Source organism: Oryx dammah, unplaced genomic scaffold (genome assembly GCF_014754425.2).
Source record: "Oryx dammah isolate SB20612 unplaced genomic scaffold, SCBI_Odam_1.1 HiC_scaffold_11032, whole genome shotgun sequence".
NCBI classification, from domain to species: domain Eukaryota; kingdom Metazoa; phylum Chordata; class Mammalia; order Artiodactyla; family Bovidae; genus Oryx; species Oryx dammah.
In genome coordinates, this window is record NW_024080426.1 from 521,719 (window position 1) to 543,468 (window position 21,750).

General features: G+C 36.4%; 1 protein-coding gene across 3 annotated transcripts in view; it reads right to left on the bottom strand.

The window, feature by feature from the left end:
- Window positions 1–2,471: 2,471 nt before the first annotated feature.
- The window catches only part of LOC120860170 (lysine-specific demethylase 6A-like), a 175,251-nt gene continuing 155,972 nt past the window's right edge, over window positions 2,472–21,750 (bottom strand). For all 3 annotated transcript variants that reach the window (XM_040235963.1, XM_040235962.1, XM_040235964.1), the window contains 3 exons: window positions 12,683–12,809; window positions 4,636–4,806; window positions 2,472–3,637 (listed from right to left, as the gene is read on the bottom strand). In XM_040235963.1, the coding sequence (XP_040091897.1) occupies window positions 3,608–3,637; window positions 4,636–4,806; window positions 12,683–12,809 (328 nt within the window). In that variant the 3' untranslated portion in view covers window positions 2,472–3,607. The remainder of the gene's footprint in view (window positions 3,638–4,635; window positions 4,807–12,682; window positions 12,810–21,750) is intronic.

The following is a 21,750-nucleotide window of genomic DNA, read 5'->3' on the forward strand; positions in this document are numbered from 1 at the left end:
ACAGTAGCTATAAATGGTATATTACCTTTAAAATTGTAAATTGCTATGTTGAACACTTGAAACTTACTTTTGTATGTCAACTTTTTACTGAATAAAAAAAAGAAAAAAGTACCTGGGTAGAGTTTATACAGAGATATTCTACCTCCTGCAGTAAAACAAAAACAACCTCCAAATTAAAAAAAAAAAATTATTTTAGGCTGTGCTGTTTCTTTGCAGCTTTGAGTGCTTCTTCTAGTTGTGGTGAGTCAGGTCTATTCTCCAGTTGCAGTGTGCAGGCTTCTCACTGCAGGGGCTTCCCTTTTTGTAGAGCATGAGCTTTAGAGTAAACAGGCTTCAGCAGCAGTATGTGGGCTCTAGAGCATGGACTCATTAGTTGTGGCACACGGCCTTATTACTTGCTCTGAGGGATGTGGGATCCGACTGCACCAGGATTAAACCTGTATCCCCTGCACTTGCAGGTGGATTCTTAACCATTGAGATACCAGAGAAGTCCCCAAATCCAATTTAAAAGGACAGAACAAAATTCATTAAAGAAAATAGGTAATGGAGGACTTTTAAAATCTAAATGAATACTTTTGAGTGATGCTGATACATGTGATTTCACTTTTGTATCTGTTTAAAATTCTGAGAAATCTAATTCTTGACAGATGATCCAAAGAAAACCAAGTCATTTTTTATGTGTAGGCAAACTCAGTAGACTACATCATGAGAAATGCTGGGCTAGAAGCAGCACAAGCTAGAATCAAGACTGCCGGGAGAAATATCAATAACCTCAGATATGCAGAGGACACCACCCTAATGGCAGAAAGTCAAGAGGAACCAAAAAGCCTCTTGATGAAAGTTAAAGTGGAGAGTGAAAAAGTTGGCTTAAAGCTCAACATTCAGAAAACAAAGATCATGGCATCTGGTCCCATCACTTCATGGGAAATAGATGGGGAAGCAGTGGAAACAGTGTCAGACATTATGTTTGGGCTCCAAAATCACTGCAGATGGTGACTGCAGCCATGAAATTAAAAGACGCTTATTCCTTGGAAGAAAAGTTATGACCAGCCTAGATAGAATATTGAAAAGCAGAGATATTACTTTGCCAACAAAAGTCTGTCTAGTCAAGGCTATGGTTTTTCCAGTGGTCATGTACAGATGTGAGAGTTGGACTATGAAGAAGGCTGAGTGCCGAAGAATTGATGCTTTTGAACTGTGGTGTTGGAGAAGACTCTTGAGAGTCCCTTGGACTGCAAGGAGATCCAACCAGTCCATTCTGAAGGAGATCAGCCCCGGGATTTCTTTGGAAGGAATGATGCTAAAGCTGAAACTCCAGTACTTTGGCCACCTCATGCGAAGAGTTGACTCATTGGAAAAGACTCTGATGCTGGGAGGGATTGGAGGCAGGAGGAGAAGGGGACGACAGAGGATGAGATGGCTGGATGGCATCACTGACTCGATGGACGTGAGTCTGAGTGAACTCTGGGAGTTGGTGGTGGACAGGGAGGCCTGGTATGCTGTGATTCATGGGGTCGCAAAGAGTCGGACATGACTGAGCAACTAAACTAACTAACTGAAGTAAACTCAGTAAATTCAATTTATATGAACCTTGGCAATAAATCATCTCAAAATGAGATAAAACAATAAGATGTCTTGTAAGGAATACAAAGTTAAGAAAACTTAGATGGAGCACAAATATATTATAAATATACTAACTTTGTAAGTGTCCTGATGACTAAATTTTAATCTTTATTTGAAAAAACATTTGTCTTGAGTTTTAGTACTAAAGACCTTTGCATAAAAACATTTACAAAAGAATCACAAAATGGAGCAATTAGAATAATAAGTTGACTATTTTTCTTAAGTAAAACAGATTATTTCCTTTTGAAATTATATATATGTTTATCTATATGTGTATGTATATTTATATATATAAAATGATTACTGTTAAGATTTCAATTGTTGAAAACTATTACCTAAATGTAGTAACATATATACAACTTTCATCTTTAAATTATTTCTAAAAAGTTATTTGAAAATAAATACACCAAGGCATTTCATCAGATAGGATTACATATTCTCATTTCATTTACAGAACTTTTACCAAAGTTCTCTGGAAATCTAGAAAATGTGATAAAATGAGAATAAAGCCCAAATGCTTCAGTAAAATATAGGCAGAAAACCAGCAACTGTTATAAAATGGTTACAGATTAAGAGTAGTTTGTTTATATGAAATAAAAAATTTCACAGAGCTTGTTAAAATTTACTAATGATAAAGGATTTGTATATATTCTCCCTCTCCCCTCACTGAACCATGTTGTATAAGCAGAAAATCATGGAATTTTAGGTCACCTAACTCCAGAAAATATATCACTTAATATATTTATTATTAGAGTGGAGGCCATCATTATGAATCTCTTGCACACAATAAATAAAATTTATCAAACTTACATGTTCCCTTTAAAACTGTAACATCATTATTCATTTTCTACTACACGTTTTTCCAGCACTTATTTATTGGCAATCATTGTAACAACTGCAACCTCACCAACCAGAATAAAAGACATTTACTTTAAAAAGACACATACTTTTGTAAGTAATGCTTTAAGGAAGGCATCTCAGAAACTACCTTAGAGGTGAAAAATTAAAATTTGTTTTATCTTTTTATAATTCTATACTGTATTATAAATACATATGTTATACATGTATGTGGACATATATGTACATATAAAATATATATAATAAGATTTGAAAAGGAACAAAATCTGGGTTTTTACAGAAACTCTAAAACTAAAACAGTGGAAAATGCTTTAAACATGAAACAACTTTAGTAAAATTTCTGTACAATTTTAAAGTTTTATTTACATATATGAAATGTAAAAGGAGTAATGCTTAAAATTACAGAACTCCATATATTTAATGGCAAGTAAATCTTGAAAAAATAACATACCAGTCACAAATATTTTCAAGCAATAAATATGTATTCATAAATAGTGTAAATCTCTATCAAGATTAGAAACAAAAATCACAAAACTGAAGTTTATTTCTTAGTCTATGTGCAAGTGCAAACTATTACCTTTGCACCTTTACTATTAGGCTATTAAACATTTTTAAATCTTTCCATTTGGAACCAATATGGGCACCAAACAATACAGAAAAACTTAAAAAGTGATTTAAAAAAAAAGCAACAAAAAAACCCACAACCTTTCTTCTCTAATTTTTCACATTAAAACACTTAAGCAAAGATTTAAATTTAACTATCTTAGCAAAAATATGACCAGTGAGGGCAGTGTATCTTCCCAAAGAAAGTTTTGAAAGGATAAAATAAAGATGAAAGCTACTTTGTAAGTCCAGAAACATTTAAAAAAAAAGAAAAAGATATCTTAAAAGCAGTAGTCTACTGGGCAGTGCCACTTCTGTCACATAAACATATGATAATTAAGAAAAGCTGGATCTATCCTGGAGCAGAGAAATGCTCTCCTATATCCAGTTGATTGACAATATTCTTGGAAGTTTGCATAGACATAGCTTTCAGTCAGCACTCTTATTAAGCAGCTGTAAAACCAGTGGTGCAGAACTTTCCTGAAGATGAGAAAAGGTGTCATTTAATATTCATAGACCAGTATCAAGAAGAGCAGGATGATACTGAAGGAGCCTAAAATTAAAAGTAAGGTATGTTAATTGTTTCAGTATATTATTACTCCTCAAAAGTGTTCTCTATCTCATGGCTATAACCAATCTACAGTATACTTACAAAGTAAGTTAGAAAGAAAGTCTTGAAGTTCAATAACCTGCTATTGTGACCTTTAGGGACATATTTCTTAAGACCTGTAAATTATTACCCTCAATTTTCCTACTTAATCATTTAATCACAAGAATTTATAAGACATATTAAAACAAAAAAATAATTGTGGAAAAAACTGTAAAAATTCAATTAAAATTTCACTAGTGAATTGTCTGTGAACTTTTCTCAGCAAGAGCAACTATTTCTCAAAAATTTTTCTCTTTTAAGCAATCTAATGCACCATTCAATTGAAAATATCACAACTAAATTTCAACATTTAAAACAAAAGACATTTAAACAATACTAACAAGCCAGGAATAAATGTTTCCATTCACAAAGCCATTTCAAGTCAGAAGAAAACGCACTTGCCTTTGAAATGAAAAGTTGCAGACCATACAAATTTGTGAATTTGGTTTCATGCATGTTATATACCATTAGTAAAACAATATTACTTGTAACAAGAAATACATTTTAAGTAAACACAATTAATATATAACAACAGAGGAGTATTAAAAACATACCAATATTCTGGGGGATCATACCTACAGAATTAAGTAACCAATATCTGGCTTTATCAATTAAGTAGCATAATATTATGATAATATTATCAAAGTACACTAAAGTTTTTAATGTAATTAATGTTATTAATTAGGCCACTCTAACTGAAAAGGAATAACAGGAATAAGCGATGACTTGATAAAGATAAAAGGTTTTCTAAGTATATAAAGAGGAATATTTTCCATATGCACTGTTACTGAACCAACAGAAAATGTGAATGTCTTATTAATTCTTATAAATTAGGAAGTGAAAACAAACACTGATGCTTCAAAACACAGCTAAATATGTACTCACATAATGAATTCACTTACTAATGTAAACTGGTCATATACTTGCATCAGGTCCTCAATTTTGTATTCTTCTAGCACCACGAAATTGTCCAGATTCCCACTTGCTTTTCGTGCACAGTCTTGGCAATGTACTATGTATGTCTTTTGAGAATTGCTTTCATTAGTGACAAAAAGAAGATCAAAAACTTCCACCTATTTTATACAAGAGAAAAAGCACTGAGCAGACATAGCTGAAATTATCTGTACCACTATTATAAAACTATAGAATTCTACTTTACATGATGTAGATGATCATTTTGGACTAAATGCTAGGATTTTGATAAAAGGCTCCATAGGGGAATTCGCTGGTGGGCCAGTGGTTAAACTCTTCTCTTCCACAGCAAGGGGAATGGGATCAATTTTTCATCGGGGAGCTAAGATCTTGCATGCTGAGTGGCTAAAAGAATAAATAAAAAATACAGCAAAAACCTTAAAAAACACCTAGGCCCCATAGTAGTGTTTGAGATGCCAGGTTTATTTTCTAGGACATCCAAAGACAAGGACAGTATTATGTATTTCAAAAATAACCTAATGAAATCATCATTGTAACCATGGATCAGCATGTTTCAATTTTCCACATAATTATCAGTACAAAAATAGTATTGATCAGTTCAGTTCAGTTCAGTTCACTCGCTCAGTCGTGACCGACTCTGCGACCCCATGAACCATAGCACATCAGGCCTCCCTGTCCATCTCCAACTCCCAGAGTCCAACCAAACCCACGTCCATAGAGTCGGTGATGCCATCCAACCATCTCATTGTCTGGTGTCCCCTTCTCCTCCTGCCCTCAATTTTCCCAGCATCAGGGTCTTTTCAAATGAGTCAGCTCTTTGCATCAGATGGCCAAAGTATTGGAGTTTCAGCTTCAACATCAGTCCTTCCAATGAACACCCAGGACTGATCTCCTTTAGGGTGGACTGGTTGGATCTCCTTGCAGTCCAAGGGACACTCAAGAGCCTTCTCCAGCACCACAGTTGAAAGCATCAGTTCTTTGGTGCTCAGCTTTCTCTATAGTTCAACTCTCACATCCACACATGACCACTGGGAAAATCACAGCCTTGACTACATGTATCTTTGTTGGCAAAGTAATGTCTCTGCTTTTTAATATGCTGTCTAGGTTGGTCATAACTTTCCTTTCAAGGAGTAAGCATCTTTTAATTTGGATGCAATCACCATCTGCAGTGATTTTGGAACCCAGAATAATAAAGCCAGCCACTGTTTCCACTGTTTTCCCATCTATTTGCCATGACGTGATGGGACTGGATGCCATTATCTGAGTTTTCTGAATGTTGAGCTTTAAGCTGACTTTTTTACTCTCCTCTTTCACTTTCATCAAAAGGCTCTTTAGTTCTTCTTCACTTTATCATTAAGTGTGGTGCCATCTGCATATCTGAGGTTATTGATATTTGTCCTGGCAATCTTGATTCCAGCTTGTGCTTCCTCCAGCTCAGCATTTCTCATGATGTACTCTGCATATAAGTTAAATGAACAGGGTAACAATATAGAGCCTTGATGTTCTCCTTTTTCTATTTGGAACCAGTCTATTGATAATGTTCTGGTTTTAGTTGTCTTTCCCTGCAGGGGAGGAAAGACACATCTGTCTGACCTCTACAAATAAAGTCACAACTCTTTGTGGTCCAGTAACCCCAGCATGCCAGGGTCCCCTCTCTTTCACTATCTCCTGGAGTCTGCTCACACATCATAGTTGGTGATGCTACCTAAACATCTATTTCTCTGGTGCTTACTCCTCCTTTTGCCTTTAATCTTTCCCAGCACAAGGGAAAGATTTCCCTTGAGCTGGCTCTTTTCCAAAGAGCTTGCTCTTTTCCAATGAGCTCGCTCTTCACATCAGCTGGACAAACTACTGGAGCTTCAGCATCAGGATCAGTCTTTCCGAAGAATATTCAGGGTTGATTTCCTTTAGGACTGACTGGTTTGATCTCAAAGTTCATGGAGATCTCAAGAGTGTTCTCCAGTCCCACAATTTGAGAGTATCAATTCTTTGGTGCTTAACCTTCTATATGGTCCAACTCTCACATCTGCACATGACTAATGGAAAAACCACAGTTTTGCCTATACGGATCTTTGTCAGCTAAGTGATGTCTCTGCATTTTAACTCTAGGGCTATGGCTGTCACAAATTTCCTTTCAAGGAGCAAGCATCTTTTTACTTCATGCCTGCAGTCACCACCTGCAGTGATTTTGGAGCCAAGAAAATAAAATTTGCCTCTGTTTCCATTGTTCCCCCATCTATTTGCCATGAAGTGATGAGACAGGATACCATGACCTAAGTTATTTGAATGTTGAGTTTTAAGTCAGCTTTTTCACTCTCCTCTTTTACTCTCAAGAGGCTCTTTAGGGTCCTTTTCATTTTCTGCCATTAGAGTGGTATCAACTTCATATCTGAGGCTGCTATTTCTCAATTCCAGCTTGTGATTCATCCAGCCTGGCATTTTGCATGATGTACTCTGCATATAAGTTAAGTAAGTAGGGTGACAATTAAAACTGTTGTACTCCTTTCCCAATTCTGAACCAATCAGTTGTTCCATGTCTGGTTCTAACTGTTGTTTCTTGGACAGCCATTCCCATCATTTTAGGTCACTGATTTCTAAAATATCTAGGTTCACTCTTGCCATCTCCTGTTTGACCATATCCAATTTTCCTTGATCATGGCCCAAACATTCCAGGTTTCTGTGTAATATTGTTCTTTACAGCATGGGACTTTACTTTCACCACCAGACACTATCACAACTGGGTGTCATTTCCACTTTGGCTCAGCTAATTCTTTCCTTCTGGAGCTACTAGTGATTGGCGTCCACTCTTCCCCAGTAGCATATTGGTACTGTCTGACCTGAGGGCTCATCTTCTGTGTCACATCTTTTGACCTTTCACACTGTCCAAGAGTTCTCACAGGAAGAATACTTGAGTGGGCATATTCTCCTCCACTGGACCACATTTTGTTAGAACTCTTCACTGTAACCTGTCTCTCTTGGATAGCTCTGCTTGACATGTCTCATAGCTTCACTGAGTGACCCAAGCCCCTCTGCCATGAGAAGGCTATGATCCATGAAGAGGCCACTAACGTTTTGACTAACCCACATTATTCCTTTCTGGACTGCCAGCTACCATTGTGATTATTTATTTTCAATAGCAAGAAACTCATTGATGACTAATAAAGGGTGTTTATTTATTATCCTATTACATTAAGGAAAATGAGTACAGGGTCTGTTTATGAACTGTACTGTACCAAAAGACAGTGTACTTCTGTTACGAATGTTGACTTGTAATGTCTCAGCCTGGAAAATGGATAATACCTAGAATACTTGTTTTCATATACAGAAAAAATCATTTATCTGAGATATAAATGCTAACCAGAGTCTGTTTGGTCTTATAAAAATGTACTTCAATGAGGTTATGCAATGTTAAAACAGCCAAAAGATTAATCAGTATATCTCAGAATTAAAATGTAATTTCAAGATTTCCTTTGGATATTCAATTTCTTAGGCAAGTGATTTTCTGACTTTTGTTTGACTTCAGTGATTTTCCTTTATTCTAAACAGGCAGTAACATAGCTTAGTAATCCCAGTTAAAACATCTTAGTTCTTCAGCTTGTCATCATTCCCTAGCAGTCCAGTGATTAAGACTCAAGCTTGCCCTGTTGGGGGCTTGGGATCAAAACATATATGGGAACTAACATCTCACATTCTATGCAATATGTACACTCCCAAGACCCCAAACAACAAACAAAAATGCTCAAAACTAGTCTCTTACCGTCTTCATTTTCTTTAATTATCAACTACCACTTGATGAAACATGTACCTTGAGTCCCTTGCCGCAGAACTTTTAATTATCTTAGAATAAACATCAGATTTCTTAAATTCAAGATGCTTATAGCTAGATACCACTATATCTAGCTAGATATAGCTAAATACCAGTAGCTATAGCTAGTTTATAGCTAGATAGCACTAGCTATAAGCATCTTACAGATTTTTCAAAATATGCAATACATTTTCCAACCACACTAAACTACCTAGCCTTTTTATTACTGTACTATTAGACTTGTGCAAAAGTAACTATGCCTTCAGACCCTATATTTTAAATCATTACAACTAGTTCTTTATTAATCAAAATGGGGACCAATTTAGTCCACCCATTTTTGCCAACAAGAAATAAGTTTGTTTATTGCTGAAGCATAAAAATCTGTGCTTCAGCATTCACTGAATTCTTGGGAAGGATTTTCTGCTGACTGAAGTTGTCAAGATGCTTGAAGAAATGGCAGGTGGTTGATGAAAGGTCAGATGAATATGGGAGATGAGGCAAATTGTAGCCCCATTTGTTCAACTTTTGAAGCATTGGTCGTTGTTGTGAATAAATGGGCCTTTTCTGTTGACTAATGTTGGCTGCAGGCATTCCAATTTTCAGTGCATCTCATGACTTGTTGAGTATACTTCTCTGATGTAATGGTTAAGTTGGGATTCAGAAAGTTGAGTGGATCAGACCAGCAGCAGACACCTATAGTGACCACGACCTTTTATACATGCAAGTTTGCCTTTGGAATGTGCTTTGGATTTCTCAGTCCAATCACAGAGCTGACTGTCACAGTGAATAAAATCCACTTCTCACCAGATGTAACAATCTGAGTGAGAAATAGTTTGTGTTGTTGTGTAGAATAAAAGATGACAACACTTCAAAATGACTATTTTTTTTGATTTGTGGTCAGCTCATGAGGCACCCACTTATCCAGGTTTTCACCTTTTCAATTTGTTTCAAATGCCAAATGATCACAGAGTGAACGAAGCTGAGTTCTTGGCCAACTTCTTGGGTAGTTCTAAGAGGATCAGCTTGGATGATATTCTCAGTTGGTTGCTGTCAACTTCTAATGGCTGTGCTCCTAATCTTCAGGGCTCTAGTCTCCACTACAAAACTTCTTGAAACACCACTGCACTGTATGTTCACAGGCAGTTCCTGGGCCAAATGCATTGCTGATGTTGAGAGTTCTGTACACCATTTTATGACACACTTTGAACTTGAATAAGAAAACTGCTTGAATTTGCTATTTGTCTAAAATCATTTCCATAGTCTAAAATACATGTATTTAAATAGCCAGTAATAATTCATTGGCAAAAAACATAAAAAAAGATATGCACATTAATGTGGTGTATAACAGAACCACATTTATTTAAGAATGTATTCCAGTATCAAATGGCAACATTCACCAATGCAAAACTGAAATTACTCCTGCATCAACTAATACTTGTTTTGTCCTCCATAAAACACAATGATGTTTTTATTCTCTGATTCAAGCCATTTTTTCCCTGCTGAAATAAAATAATTCACCTTTGAAGGGGCCCCTACGGCAATATTAGAAAATAATTTTTCCTACTTTTTTAAAGAACTATTTCTTTCTTTTTAATGGACTGATGTTGCTTTACAATATTAGTTTAATTTCTGTCATACACCAACATGAATTGACCACAAGTGTACATATTTTCCCTTGTTCTTAAATCTCCCTCCCACCTCCTGCCCTTTCCCACCCCCTAGGTTATTACGGAGCCCCAGTTTGAGTTCCCTCAGTCAGAAAGTAAATTCCCACTGACTATCTATTTATACATGTTAGTGTATATACATCCATGCTATTTTCTCCATTCATCTCACCCTCTCCCTCCCTCTTCTCCTCCACTCTTATCCATAAATCTGTTCTCTATGTCTGCATCTCCACTGCTGTTCTGTGAACAGAGTCATCAGTACCATCCTTCTAGATTCCAAATACAGGAGTTAATATATTTTTCTTTTTGACTTACTTCACTCTGTATTATAGGCTCTAGGTTCAACCACCTCATTATACCTGACTCAATGCATTCTTTTTATAGCTGAGTATTATTCCACTGTATACCACAGCTTCTTTATCCATTTGTCAGACAATGGACAACTAAGTTGCTTCCATGTCTTGGCTATTGTAAACAGTGCTGCAATGAACATGGGGATACATGTGTGTCTTTTTCAGTTTGGGTTTCCTCAGCAGATATGCCTAGGAATGGGATTGCTGGGTCATATGGTGGTTTTACTCCTAGCTTTTTAAGAAATCTCCATATCATCTTGTATCAATTTACATTCCCTCCAGCAGTGTAGGAGGGTTTCCTTGTCTCCACACTCTCTCCAGCACTCACTGTTTGTGGATTTTTTTATTATGGCCATGCTCTCTGTCTCTCTGGTATGAGGTGATACCTCATTGTGGTTTTGATTTGCATTTCTGTAATAATATATGATGGTCCGTATCTTTTCATGTATCTAAGAGCCATCTGTATGTCTTCTTTGGAGAGATGTATGTTTAGGTCTTTTGCCCACTATTTGACTGGTGGTTGTCTTCCTGGTATTGAGCTGTATGAGCTGCTTGTATACTTTGAAAATTAATCTTGTCAGTTGTTTAATTTGCTATTACTTTCCACATTCTTAAGGTTGTCTTTTCACATTGTTTATAGTTTCCTTTGCTGTGCAAACATTTTAAAGTTTAATTAGGTCCCACTTATTTTTGTTTTTATGTCCATTATTCTAGGTTTAGGTCATAAAGGATCTTGCTAGATTTATGTCATACAGTGTTTTGCCTGTTTTTTCCTAGGAGTTTAATAGTTTCTGGTCTTACACTTAGGTTTTTAATTCGTTTTGAGCTTATCTTTGTGTATGGTCTTAGGAAGTGTTCTAAATTTGTTTTTTTGCATGTGGTTGTCCAGTTCTTCCAGCACCACTTATTGAAGAGACTATCTTTTCCCCATTGTATAGTCTTGTCTCCTTTGTCAAATATAAGGTGTCCATTTGTGTATGGCTTTATCTCTGGGCTTTCTTATTCCATTGGTCTATAATTTTTTGTCCTGTACCATATTATTTTGATGACTGTAGCTTTGTAGTATAGTCTGCAATCAGGTAAGTTCATTCCTTCAGCTTCAATCTTCTTAAGATTATTCTGGCTATTGGGCATCTTTTATGTTTCAATATAAACTGTGAAAACTTTTTGTTCTAGTCTGAAAAAGGCCATTAGTAATTCCAAAGGGATTACACTGAATCTATAGATTGTTTTTGGTACTGCAGTCATTTTCACAATATTGATTCTTTCAACCAAGAAGTATGGAATATCCCTCCATCTGTTTATGTCATCTTTGATATCTTTAACCAGTGTCTTTAATTGTCTGTATATAGATTTTTTTGTCTTCTTAGACAAGTTTATTCCTAGATATTTTATTTTCTTTGTGCAATGGTAAATGAGATTGATTCCCTAATTTCTCTTTCTGATTTTTCACTGTGAGTAGAGAGGAATCCAAGCAATTTCTATGTACTGATTTTTGTCCTGTAACTTTACTATTTCCTAAGTCATTGAATAATAACCTGTATATATGCCCACGGACATTATAGTTTTTACGCATATTACATTTATATGTTTATAATTTGTATCCTCTAAATAGAATATAATCTCATGTAGAACGGCTTACCACATTTTTATGTGTTCACTTTTAAATCTTTGCTACAAGAAAAAAAATTAACAAATGTTTATGAAATTAAGCAGAAAAGACTTAGTAGTGCATGGTATATATATATATATATACACCAAAATAGATTGTTGGCAACTGTGTACTTATGATAAATAGTTCCTACTTCAAAATATGAGATTATATCATCTGATAAAGAAAGTCTTACATAATTACTACTGTTAGGAGATACTTCTGAGTAAACACAGAGTTAACAGAATATTATACCATTAAGAGGGGAGCTTGAGGGAGAATGGATACATGTGTATGGGTAGCTGAGTCCTTTTGTTGTCCACCTGAAACTATCACAACATTGTTAATCAGTCATGCTCCAATACAAAATAAAAAGCTAAAAAAATATTATACCATCAAATGAAAATTTAATATAATAGCTATGATATTCAATTTCAACAAAATGCATCACATGAAAAGTATATGTAAGTTTATAATTAAAAGACAAAAGAAACCAAACCCTAAAAAAACCACAAAAAAACTGTCAGTAAGGACAGTTACCTCACAAATGCTACAGTAATGTGCTGGTTCATCATTTGTCCGGCCATGCCATATAATCTCTTTTCCTGCTGTAATAAGAGCTTCCCTCAGTGTCAGACATTGCTTCAGAATTTTCATAAGACAATACCTAGTGTAGAGAGAATTATTGTGACAACTGAATACTGGGTACTCAGCACAAATAACAAATAACTTCAAGAATCATGTTTCCAAGTCTAAATTGGAGGCTGAATACTTTAGATTATAATAAAGTAATAAAGTATATATTTACTCTTATAGTCAAAAAAATCACTTATACATGACTGACTTTAAAATTCCGGGTACTGTAAAATATTACTTATGGGTTATATTTTACAGTTAGTTTAATTACAGTACTAAAGAAAAAAGTACTAAAATTCTTATTTCAAATTTTAATTTGAAGGTAATCTAATGGTATCTTTAATTTAGATTAAACTTTTTGGTAATGTGTATTTTTTCAATACATTCATGCTTCTGATATTAATATAGTGAATCTTCACAAATTTTGCTAGTTTTTCCATAATTTGCTGTTACTACTCAAAATTGTGTCCTACAGCACCCACAACTGTGTCTCAAAGCTCTCCTCTGAAGATAGAAGCGGATGATGTAATCTGGGAAGGATAATTTAACTCGAAAAAGCAAAGAACTGGTTTAGCAATGTGATGTCACAACAATGTTTGTGAACAGTATAAACCCATAAGAGTATTAGTTTGATCAGTATCAAACCAATTTAGAGCTCTCTGATATACTGAACTGCTACTGAATCAGAGTCTGGAAGATATTATCATATTATTATATAAACTATTATTTGAAAGAAACGATAAAACATTAAATGTATCTACTATCCTCCTTATATTTACTACTTTTAGTCTTTATTTCATATTCAAACGTAGAGTTACTGATAGCAAAGGCTTTATTTCCTTCAAAAAGACTATACCTGGCATATAAGCACATAATAAATACTTGAATATTAACTAGGAGATGATTTATCTTTCCCAGATTCCTTACTGACAGAGCTACACACAAACAGCCTAAAAGGGTGATAACACCATGGACAGCCTACAAATCCTTTTAGCTGGCTTTGTTAACTATTCAAAGAACACTTTGTATATGTATTACAAAGCTGAATCTACTACATTATCTTTCTTTCCTTAAGGATTTTATTAAAAGGAATATTCTAATTTTAATGAGTAAATGAGCTGTATAAAACGTCAACCACTATAATAAACATAATAAATTTCAACTATCTTCAAATGTTAATTATGAACTGAAGAGTGAAGTTTTCCCTTAAACTTCAACCAAATTATTTTTAAATGTAAAAAAAATTAAAGCTTATTGTGAAAAACACATGGAAAAATCAAGAATAAACACAGCCCTCATTACCTCTACTTTAAGCTAAAATGTACAAATGTATTATCTTCTTTTGATACATCAATGAAGAAAATTAGAAGGAAGGGAGGAAATAGTAGTGCCGAAAAAGTTGAACATTCTATGAAGACCTACAAGACCTTCTAGAACCAACACCCCAAAATGATGTTCTTTTCATTATAGGGGACTGAAATGCAGAAGTAGGAAGTCAAGAAACACCTGGAGTAACAGGCAAATGTGCACTGGAGTAGAGAATGAAGCAGGGCAAAGGCTAATACAGTTCTGCCAAGAGAATGCACTGGTCACAGCAAACACCCTCTTACAACAACACAAGAGAAGACTCTACACGTGGCCTTCACCAGATGGTCAACACTGAAATCAGAATGATTATATTCTTTGCAGCAAAGATGAAGAAGCTATATACAATGAGCAAAAACAAGACTGGGAGCTGACTGTGGCTCAGATCATGAACTCCTTATTGCCAAATTCAGACTGAAATTGAAGAAAGTGGAGAAAACCACTAGACCATTCATGTATGACCTAAATCAAATCCCTCTAACTATACAGTGGAGAAGGCCATGGCACCCCACTCCAGCACTCCTGTGTGGAAAATTCCATGGGCAGAGAAGCCTGGAAGGCTGCAGTCCATGGGCTGCTAAGAGTCGGACACAACTGAGTGACTTCACTTTCACTTTTCACTTTCATGCATTGGAGAAGGAAATGGCAGCCCACTCCAGTGTTCTTGCCTGGAAAATCCCAGACACGGGGAAGCCTCGTGGGCTGCCGTCTATGGGATCGCACAGAGTCAGACACGACTGAAGTGACTTAGCAGCAGCAGCATACAGTGGAAGTGAGAAATAGATTTAAGGGACTAGATCTGACAGATAAGAGTGCCTGATGAACTATGGACAGAGGTTCGTGACACTGTACAGGAGACAGGGATCAAGACCATCTCCAAGAAAAAGAAATGCGAAAAAGCAAAATGGTTGTCTGAGGAGGCCTTACAAATAGCTATAAAAAGAAGGAAAGCAAAAAGCAAAGGGGAAAAGGAAAGATATACCCATTTGAATGCAGAGTTCCAAATAGCAAGGAGAGATGAGAAAGCCTTCCTCAGTGATCAATGCAAAGAAATAGAGGAAAACAATACAATGGGAAAGACCAGAGATTGCTTCAAGAAAATCAGAGATATCAAGGGAACATTTCATGCAAAGATGGGCTCAATAAAGGACAGAAATGCTATGGACCTATCAGAAGCAGAAGATATTAAGAAGAGGTGACAAAAATACACAGTAGAACTGTACAAAAAAGATCTTCATGACCCAGATAATCATGATGGAGTGATCACTCACCTAGAGCCAGACATTCTGGAATGTGAAGTCAAGTGGGCCTTAGGAAGCATGACTACAAATAAAGCTAGTGGAGGTGATGGATTTCTAGTTGAGCTATTTCAAATCCTATAAGATGATGCTATGAAAGTGCTGCACTCAATATGCCAACAGATTTGGAAACCTCAGCAGCAGCCACAGGACTGGAAAAGGTCAGTTTTCATTCCAATCCCAAAGAAAGGCAATGCCAAAGAATGCTCAAATTACCACACAATTGCACTCATCTCACATGCTAGTAAAGTGATGCTCAAAATTCTCCAAGCCAGGCTTCAGCAATATGTGAACCGTGAACTTCCAGATGTTCAAGCTGATTTTAGAAAAGGCAGAGGAACCAGAGGTCAAATTGCCAACATCTGCTGGATCATGGAAAAAGCAATAGAGTTCCAGAAAAACATCTATTTCTGCTTTATTGACTATGCCAAAGCCTTTGATGTACGGATCACAATAAACTGTGGAAAATTCTTCAAGGGATGGGAATACCAGACCACCTGATCTGTCTCTTGAGATACCTGTATGCAAGTCAGGAAGCAACAGTTAGAACTGGACATTGAACAACAGATTGGTTCCAAATAGGAAAATGAGTACGTCAAGGTTGTATATTGTCACCCTGCTTATTTAACTTCTATGCAGAGTACATCATGAGAAACGCTGAGCTGGAAGAAGCATAAGGTGGAATCAAGATTGCCAGGAGAAATATGAATAATCTCAGATATGAAGATGACACCACCCTTATGGCAGAAAGTGAAGAAGTAAAGACCCTCCTAATGAAAGTGAAAGAGGAGAGTGAAAATGTTATCTTAAAGCTCAACATTCAGAATACTAAGATCATGGCATCCGGTCCCATCACTTCATGGCAAATAGACGGGAAAACAGTGGAAATGTGGCTGGCTTTATTATTCAGGGTTCCAAAATCATTGCAGATTGTTTTTGCACCCATCAAATTAAAAGATGCTTACTCCTTGGAAAGAAAGTTATGACCAAACTATATAGCATATTAAAAAGCAGTAACATTACTTTGTCAACAAAGGTCTGTCTAGTCAAGGTTTATCCAGTGGTCATGTACTGATGTGAAAATTGGACTATAAGGAAAGCTGAGTGATGAAGAATTGATGCTTTTGAACTGTGGTGTTGGAGAAGACTCTTGAGAGTCCCTTGGACTGCAAGGAGATCCCTCCAGTCCATCCTAAAGGAGATCAGTCCTGGGTGTTCATTGGAAGGACTGACGTTGAAGCTGAAACTCCAATACTTTGGGCACCTGATGTGAAAAGCTGACTCATTTGAAAAGACCTTGATGCTGGGAAAGACTGAAGGCAGGAGGAGAAATAGACTCAAGAGGATAAGATGGTTGGATGGCATCAACATGGATATAAGATGGTTGGATGACATCACTGTGGATATGGCTTTGGGGGGACTCCGGGAGTTGGAGATGGACAGAGAGGCCTGGCATGATGCGGTTCATGGGAAACCAATAAGTCAGACACGAGTGTGAGACTGAACTGAGACTGAGACCACAAACGAAAAATGAGAAAATTCCTCCTCATGGCGAAAAATTGTGGTGTTTGCATTTCAAATATTGAGAGAAAACCTGACAAAGTACAGTAGTATAGACAATATTGAGAATAATGAAGGTAAAGAATGAAAATGTTAAAAGTGAGATAGGTTTTAAGTTTATGACCAAGAAGTAAGAAAACTAAAGATGATAACCAGCTTTTCTTCAGTACCTTTTCTCTCTTATCTCACTATTCAATTTGTATGTAAACTCTTGAGTTCAATCTTCACAACAGTATGTTGTATAATCTTTTTCTACTTCCATTGCTACAATCACAATCTAAGTTAGCTAGTTGGATTTCTTCACTTGTCTGTTTTCAATTTCATCTTCCATTCCCAATCTTTACACCCAAAGTAATAAACAGATTCACACTTTAAAGCTGTAAAACAAAAAAATCTCTTTCCCTTCTTCTGTAAAACATGGAATTACTATCTAAACTACCTAACATTGCCTACAAGAACCCTTGTAGGCTTCCTTAGTGGCTCAGCAATAAAGATTCCTGTCAGTGCAGGAGACACTGGTTCAATCCCTGGGTCTGGAAGATCTGGAGATAGAAATAGCAATCCATTCCAGTATTCTTGCCTGGAGAATCCCATGGACAGAGGAGCCTGGTGGGCTAACATTCATGGGGTGGCAAAGAATCAGACGTGACTGAGCAACTAAACAACAAATACATCTATAATTTTGTACCTTAGCATTTTCCTGAATTCATTGCCATAGATAATTCCTTTCCTCTGTACTGCTACAGCCATTTCTGTCCCATAAGCACATCTGCCGGGAGCCAGCACAGGGAATCCCACCCATGACAAAGGTCATGAGGAAGAGGCTTGACAGGCAAAGGCAAGTCAGATCTCAAGAGGTCCTCTGCCCGAGTGTCTACCCCAAAACCAAAATCTGTTTACTGTTTGCTATACTATACTCTTCTGACATTAATGGGAGGCTATTCCCGACCACCTTTCTCTAAACAAAATTAACTTAGAGCTCTAGTTAGTAAGTCTCCCGGGCATAAGAGTGTTTCAATCCAAAAACCCCTCTGATGGCTTTATAGCCTGCCTGACAAGTTTATTTGGACTCTTACAGCCGAGAGGCATAGGAAGCTTAAAACATCCTAGGAATGTAGGGGCTTCCGAGGAGTCAAAATCTTTAGAATAGAACTGATTAAGGGTTTCATTGGTGAGCCAGTACTTGCTGCCAAGTTTTCATATCTTTTATTTGTTGATATAGTTGGTATGTAGAAAAAATAGGTAGTAGCCCTGGCATTAGCAACATTAGATCTCTGAGTTAAGCACTTTCTTTGTTATAACCCACTGTACCTTTGTTCTATAGGGATGTAACATTAGTGCTTTGAGGGTGATGCAGATTAAAGAAAAACACTTCAGGGGAAATGAGATTAACATTCATTAAGGAAGAGAGCCATAAAGTGTTAACAGGCCTCTTGGCCAGAAGATAATGTAACTCACCTGAGAGCTTTTGTATACGGAAAGATATGCAGAAAGCAAGCCTGGTATTGATAAGGGTCAGGACTGCTGCCCCTACATGACTCTGCATCTTCCATGATGTAAAACTTAGGGTATGTAAGCACTTTTTGAAAATAAAGTTATGGGGTTTTTGCACAAGCTTGGCCTCCCCCATGTCAACTCTCTTTCTCCCTCTCCCTCCTTCTCTTTTCAGGCTGATCCCTTGGAACACAGAGGCTCACCCTGTCTACTTATTTGTCTGGGCTTCTAAGACCCACGCGAGAGGGAGCCAAAGGTGGGGCATCCTCTGCTATTCAAGCGGGCGCCTGTGGCCTATGTAGTCAGTGCAAGTTTCTTGAGACTTTATTAGCTTTAGTGTCAACCAAAGAATATCAGCCTCTTTTCTCCTCTATTTTTTCCCTAGTCTCTCTTTAAATCTCTAATTAATCTCTCTTTAATGGCCGACTCTATGCCCGCTTCGAATTACTGTGGATCCACCAGGGCTGGACCCCGGCACACATCAAAGTTGTTTTTCTTAAGGCTTTCACTTGTTTTCAGGATCTGAAATGCTTTTACCCCTCGCTTTTCGTCTAGTTCTCTTTTTTATGATTCTTGTCCATTAGAGAAACCATGCTGTCATAAACCACTTGAACAGAAGTAGCATTCTCCATGACCTTAACCAAAAAACAAATTTGTAAAAATGTACTTTACGTACATTACTTAATCATAACTTATTTATCTGTTTCAGAATTTGTTTATCTAGGTCACCCCGCTTATTTCACTTATATGCAGAGTACATCATGAGAAATGCTGGGCTGGAAGAAGCACAAGCTAGAATCAAGATTCTCGGGAGAAATATCAATAACCCCAGATATGCAGATGACACCACCCTTATGGCAGAAGTGAAGAGGAACTAAAAAGCCTCTTGATGAAAATGAAAGAGGACAGTAAAAAAGTTGGCTTCAAGCTCAACATTCAGAAAATGAAGATCATGGCATCTTGTCCCATCATTTCATGGGAAATAGATGGGGAAACAGTGTCAGACTTTATTTTTTGGGCTCCAAAATCACTGCAGATGGTGACTGCAGCCATGAAATTAAAAGATGCTTATTCCTTGAAGGAAAGTTATGACCAACCTAGATAGCATATTCAAAAGCAGAGACATTAGTTTGCCAATAAAAGTCCGTCTACTCAAGGCTATGGTTTTTCCAGTGGTCATGTATGGATGTGAGAGTTGGACTATGAAGAAGGCTGAGCGCTGAAAAATTGATGCTTTTGAACTGTGGTGTTGGAGAAGACTCTTGAGAGTCCCTTGGACTGCAAGGAGATCCAACCAGTCCATTCTATAGGAGATCAGCCCTGGGATTTCTTTGGAAGGAATGATGCTTAAACTGAAACTCCAGTACTCTGGCCACCTCATGTGAAGAGTTGACTTACTGGAAAAGACTCTGATGCTGGGAGGGATTGGAGGCAGGAGGAGAAGGGTACAGCAGAGGATGAGATGGCTGGATGGCATCACCATTGATGGACGTGAGTTTAAGTGAACTCCGGGAGTTGGTGATGGACAGGGAGGCCTGGTGTGCTGTGATTCAGGGGTCACAAAGAGTTGGACATGACTGAGTGACTGAACTGAACTGAACTGAACTAGATTAAATCACACAGAGACTCTTTTTTACATTCCACAGTATCTACTTTATTGCCAAGAATATGGTCAAGAATAGTTTGTGGTTCTCAAATATTTGATGAATGGGATTCATTGTGCCTAAAACCTAAAGAAAACATAGGTCAAAAAGAGACAAATGGAACATCTGGATCAGCCTATACTTATTATCATGAATTAGAATTAATGGTCATATTGAAGTTACCAAATGACCATCCATAATTGTGGATCTATAATATGAATTACTGCCTTAGTTCAAAATTTGAATGATGGATGGTCTTTCAAACTTTTCTAATTTTAAATCTCAAACATTTAAAGAAAATGGAATGAGTCAATAACTGAACAATTTTGTTTGGGGATATTTGTTAGAAGAAAATTTTGAAAATAAATTAAAAATTAGCACTGTATCTCAAGATACTAGTTTGTGAGACTAAATAGACTAGTCTAATTAGACTATCTAGTCTAAGATTTAGTACACTAAATCTTTGTCTACCATTCACAAACACACAGAAGTAGTGAAAGGACTTAAAAAGAACAACAGAAAATAGTAATTTACATATTTAGCCTATAATTTCCAATATTCATTTGGTGATGGCATGAGGGGAGAGGAAGTGAAAGAAAAACACATAAACTGAAGTTTGGAGAAACAGTGGTAAGTGGCTCGTTCTGAAAAAATGTACCAACAGACTCCAAAAACATGATTCCATTCTATACTAACACAATAAACCAAGTAAATTTTCTGCTTTTCTAAGGCTCATGTTGTGCATGTCAATTCTCTGATTTTGTAAACTTATGTTTATAATATATGCTAGTTTGTTAAGTGGGCAAAAACTTTAGGTCTAAAAAAACAATGCATATACATTAATTTAAAATGACCTATCGCAAAAAAAAAAAAATTACAAACCATCACCTCAACCTTCAGCAAGTCAAAAGCTTCTTACAACAGTAACATAAAGGATCACTAATCATAGTTCACTACCAGAAATATACCAATAAAGAAAAATCTGAAATACTGTGAGAATTAGCAAAATTATACATGAAAAGAAAGTGGGCAGGAAAGAAATGGTGCTGACACTTGTTCAATACTGATTTGCCACAATTCAACTTGTAAAACACATAGAATTTGCAAACTGCAGTCAGGTAAACAGCAATAACATGATATATGCCTATATTCTAAATACACCTACAAAAGAAATGGAACAGAAACCTAAGATAACAAATGAGCAATTAGTAGACTATATATACATACATATATACTTAAACTGTTAATCTATTAAATTTACAAATGGATCAAGAAGGGGATAATTTGATTATAGTAGGAAACTTAACTACTTAAGACTGTTTAAAATGATAATTTCTTTATGAGATATTTATAATAATCTCACTCCCTGTGCTTCAGACAGCCTTCCAGTATTAAAATTAAAGGGGTCCTAGGACATCAGTTTGGTCAAAGGTTAAGAAAAAGGACACATGTATGAGCTTCCTAGTAAAGAATCATGTATGCCTTCATTATTCTCTATGCCACAATAACCCTGGTATATTTCAAAAGATGTGAAGTATTTTTTAACAAGTAAGCATTAAGATTCTGGGGCAACTTTATCATCTGATATCAACTGATATAAATCTTCAAGAGA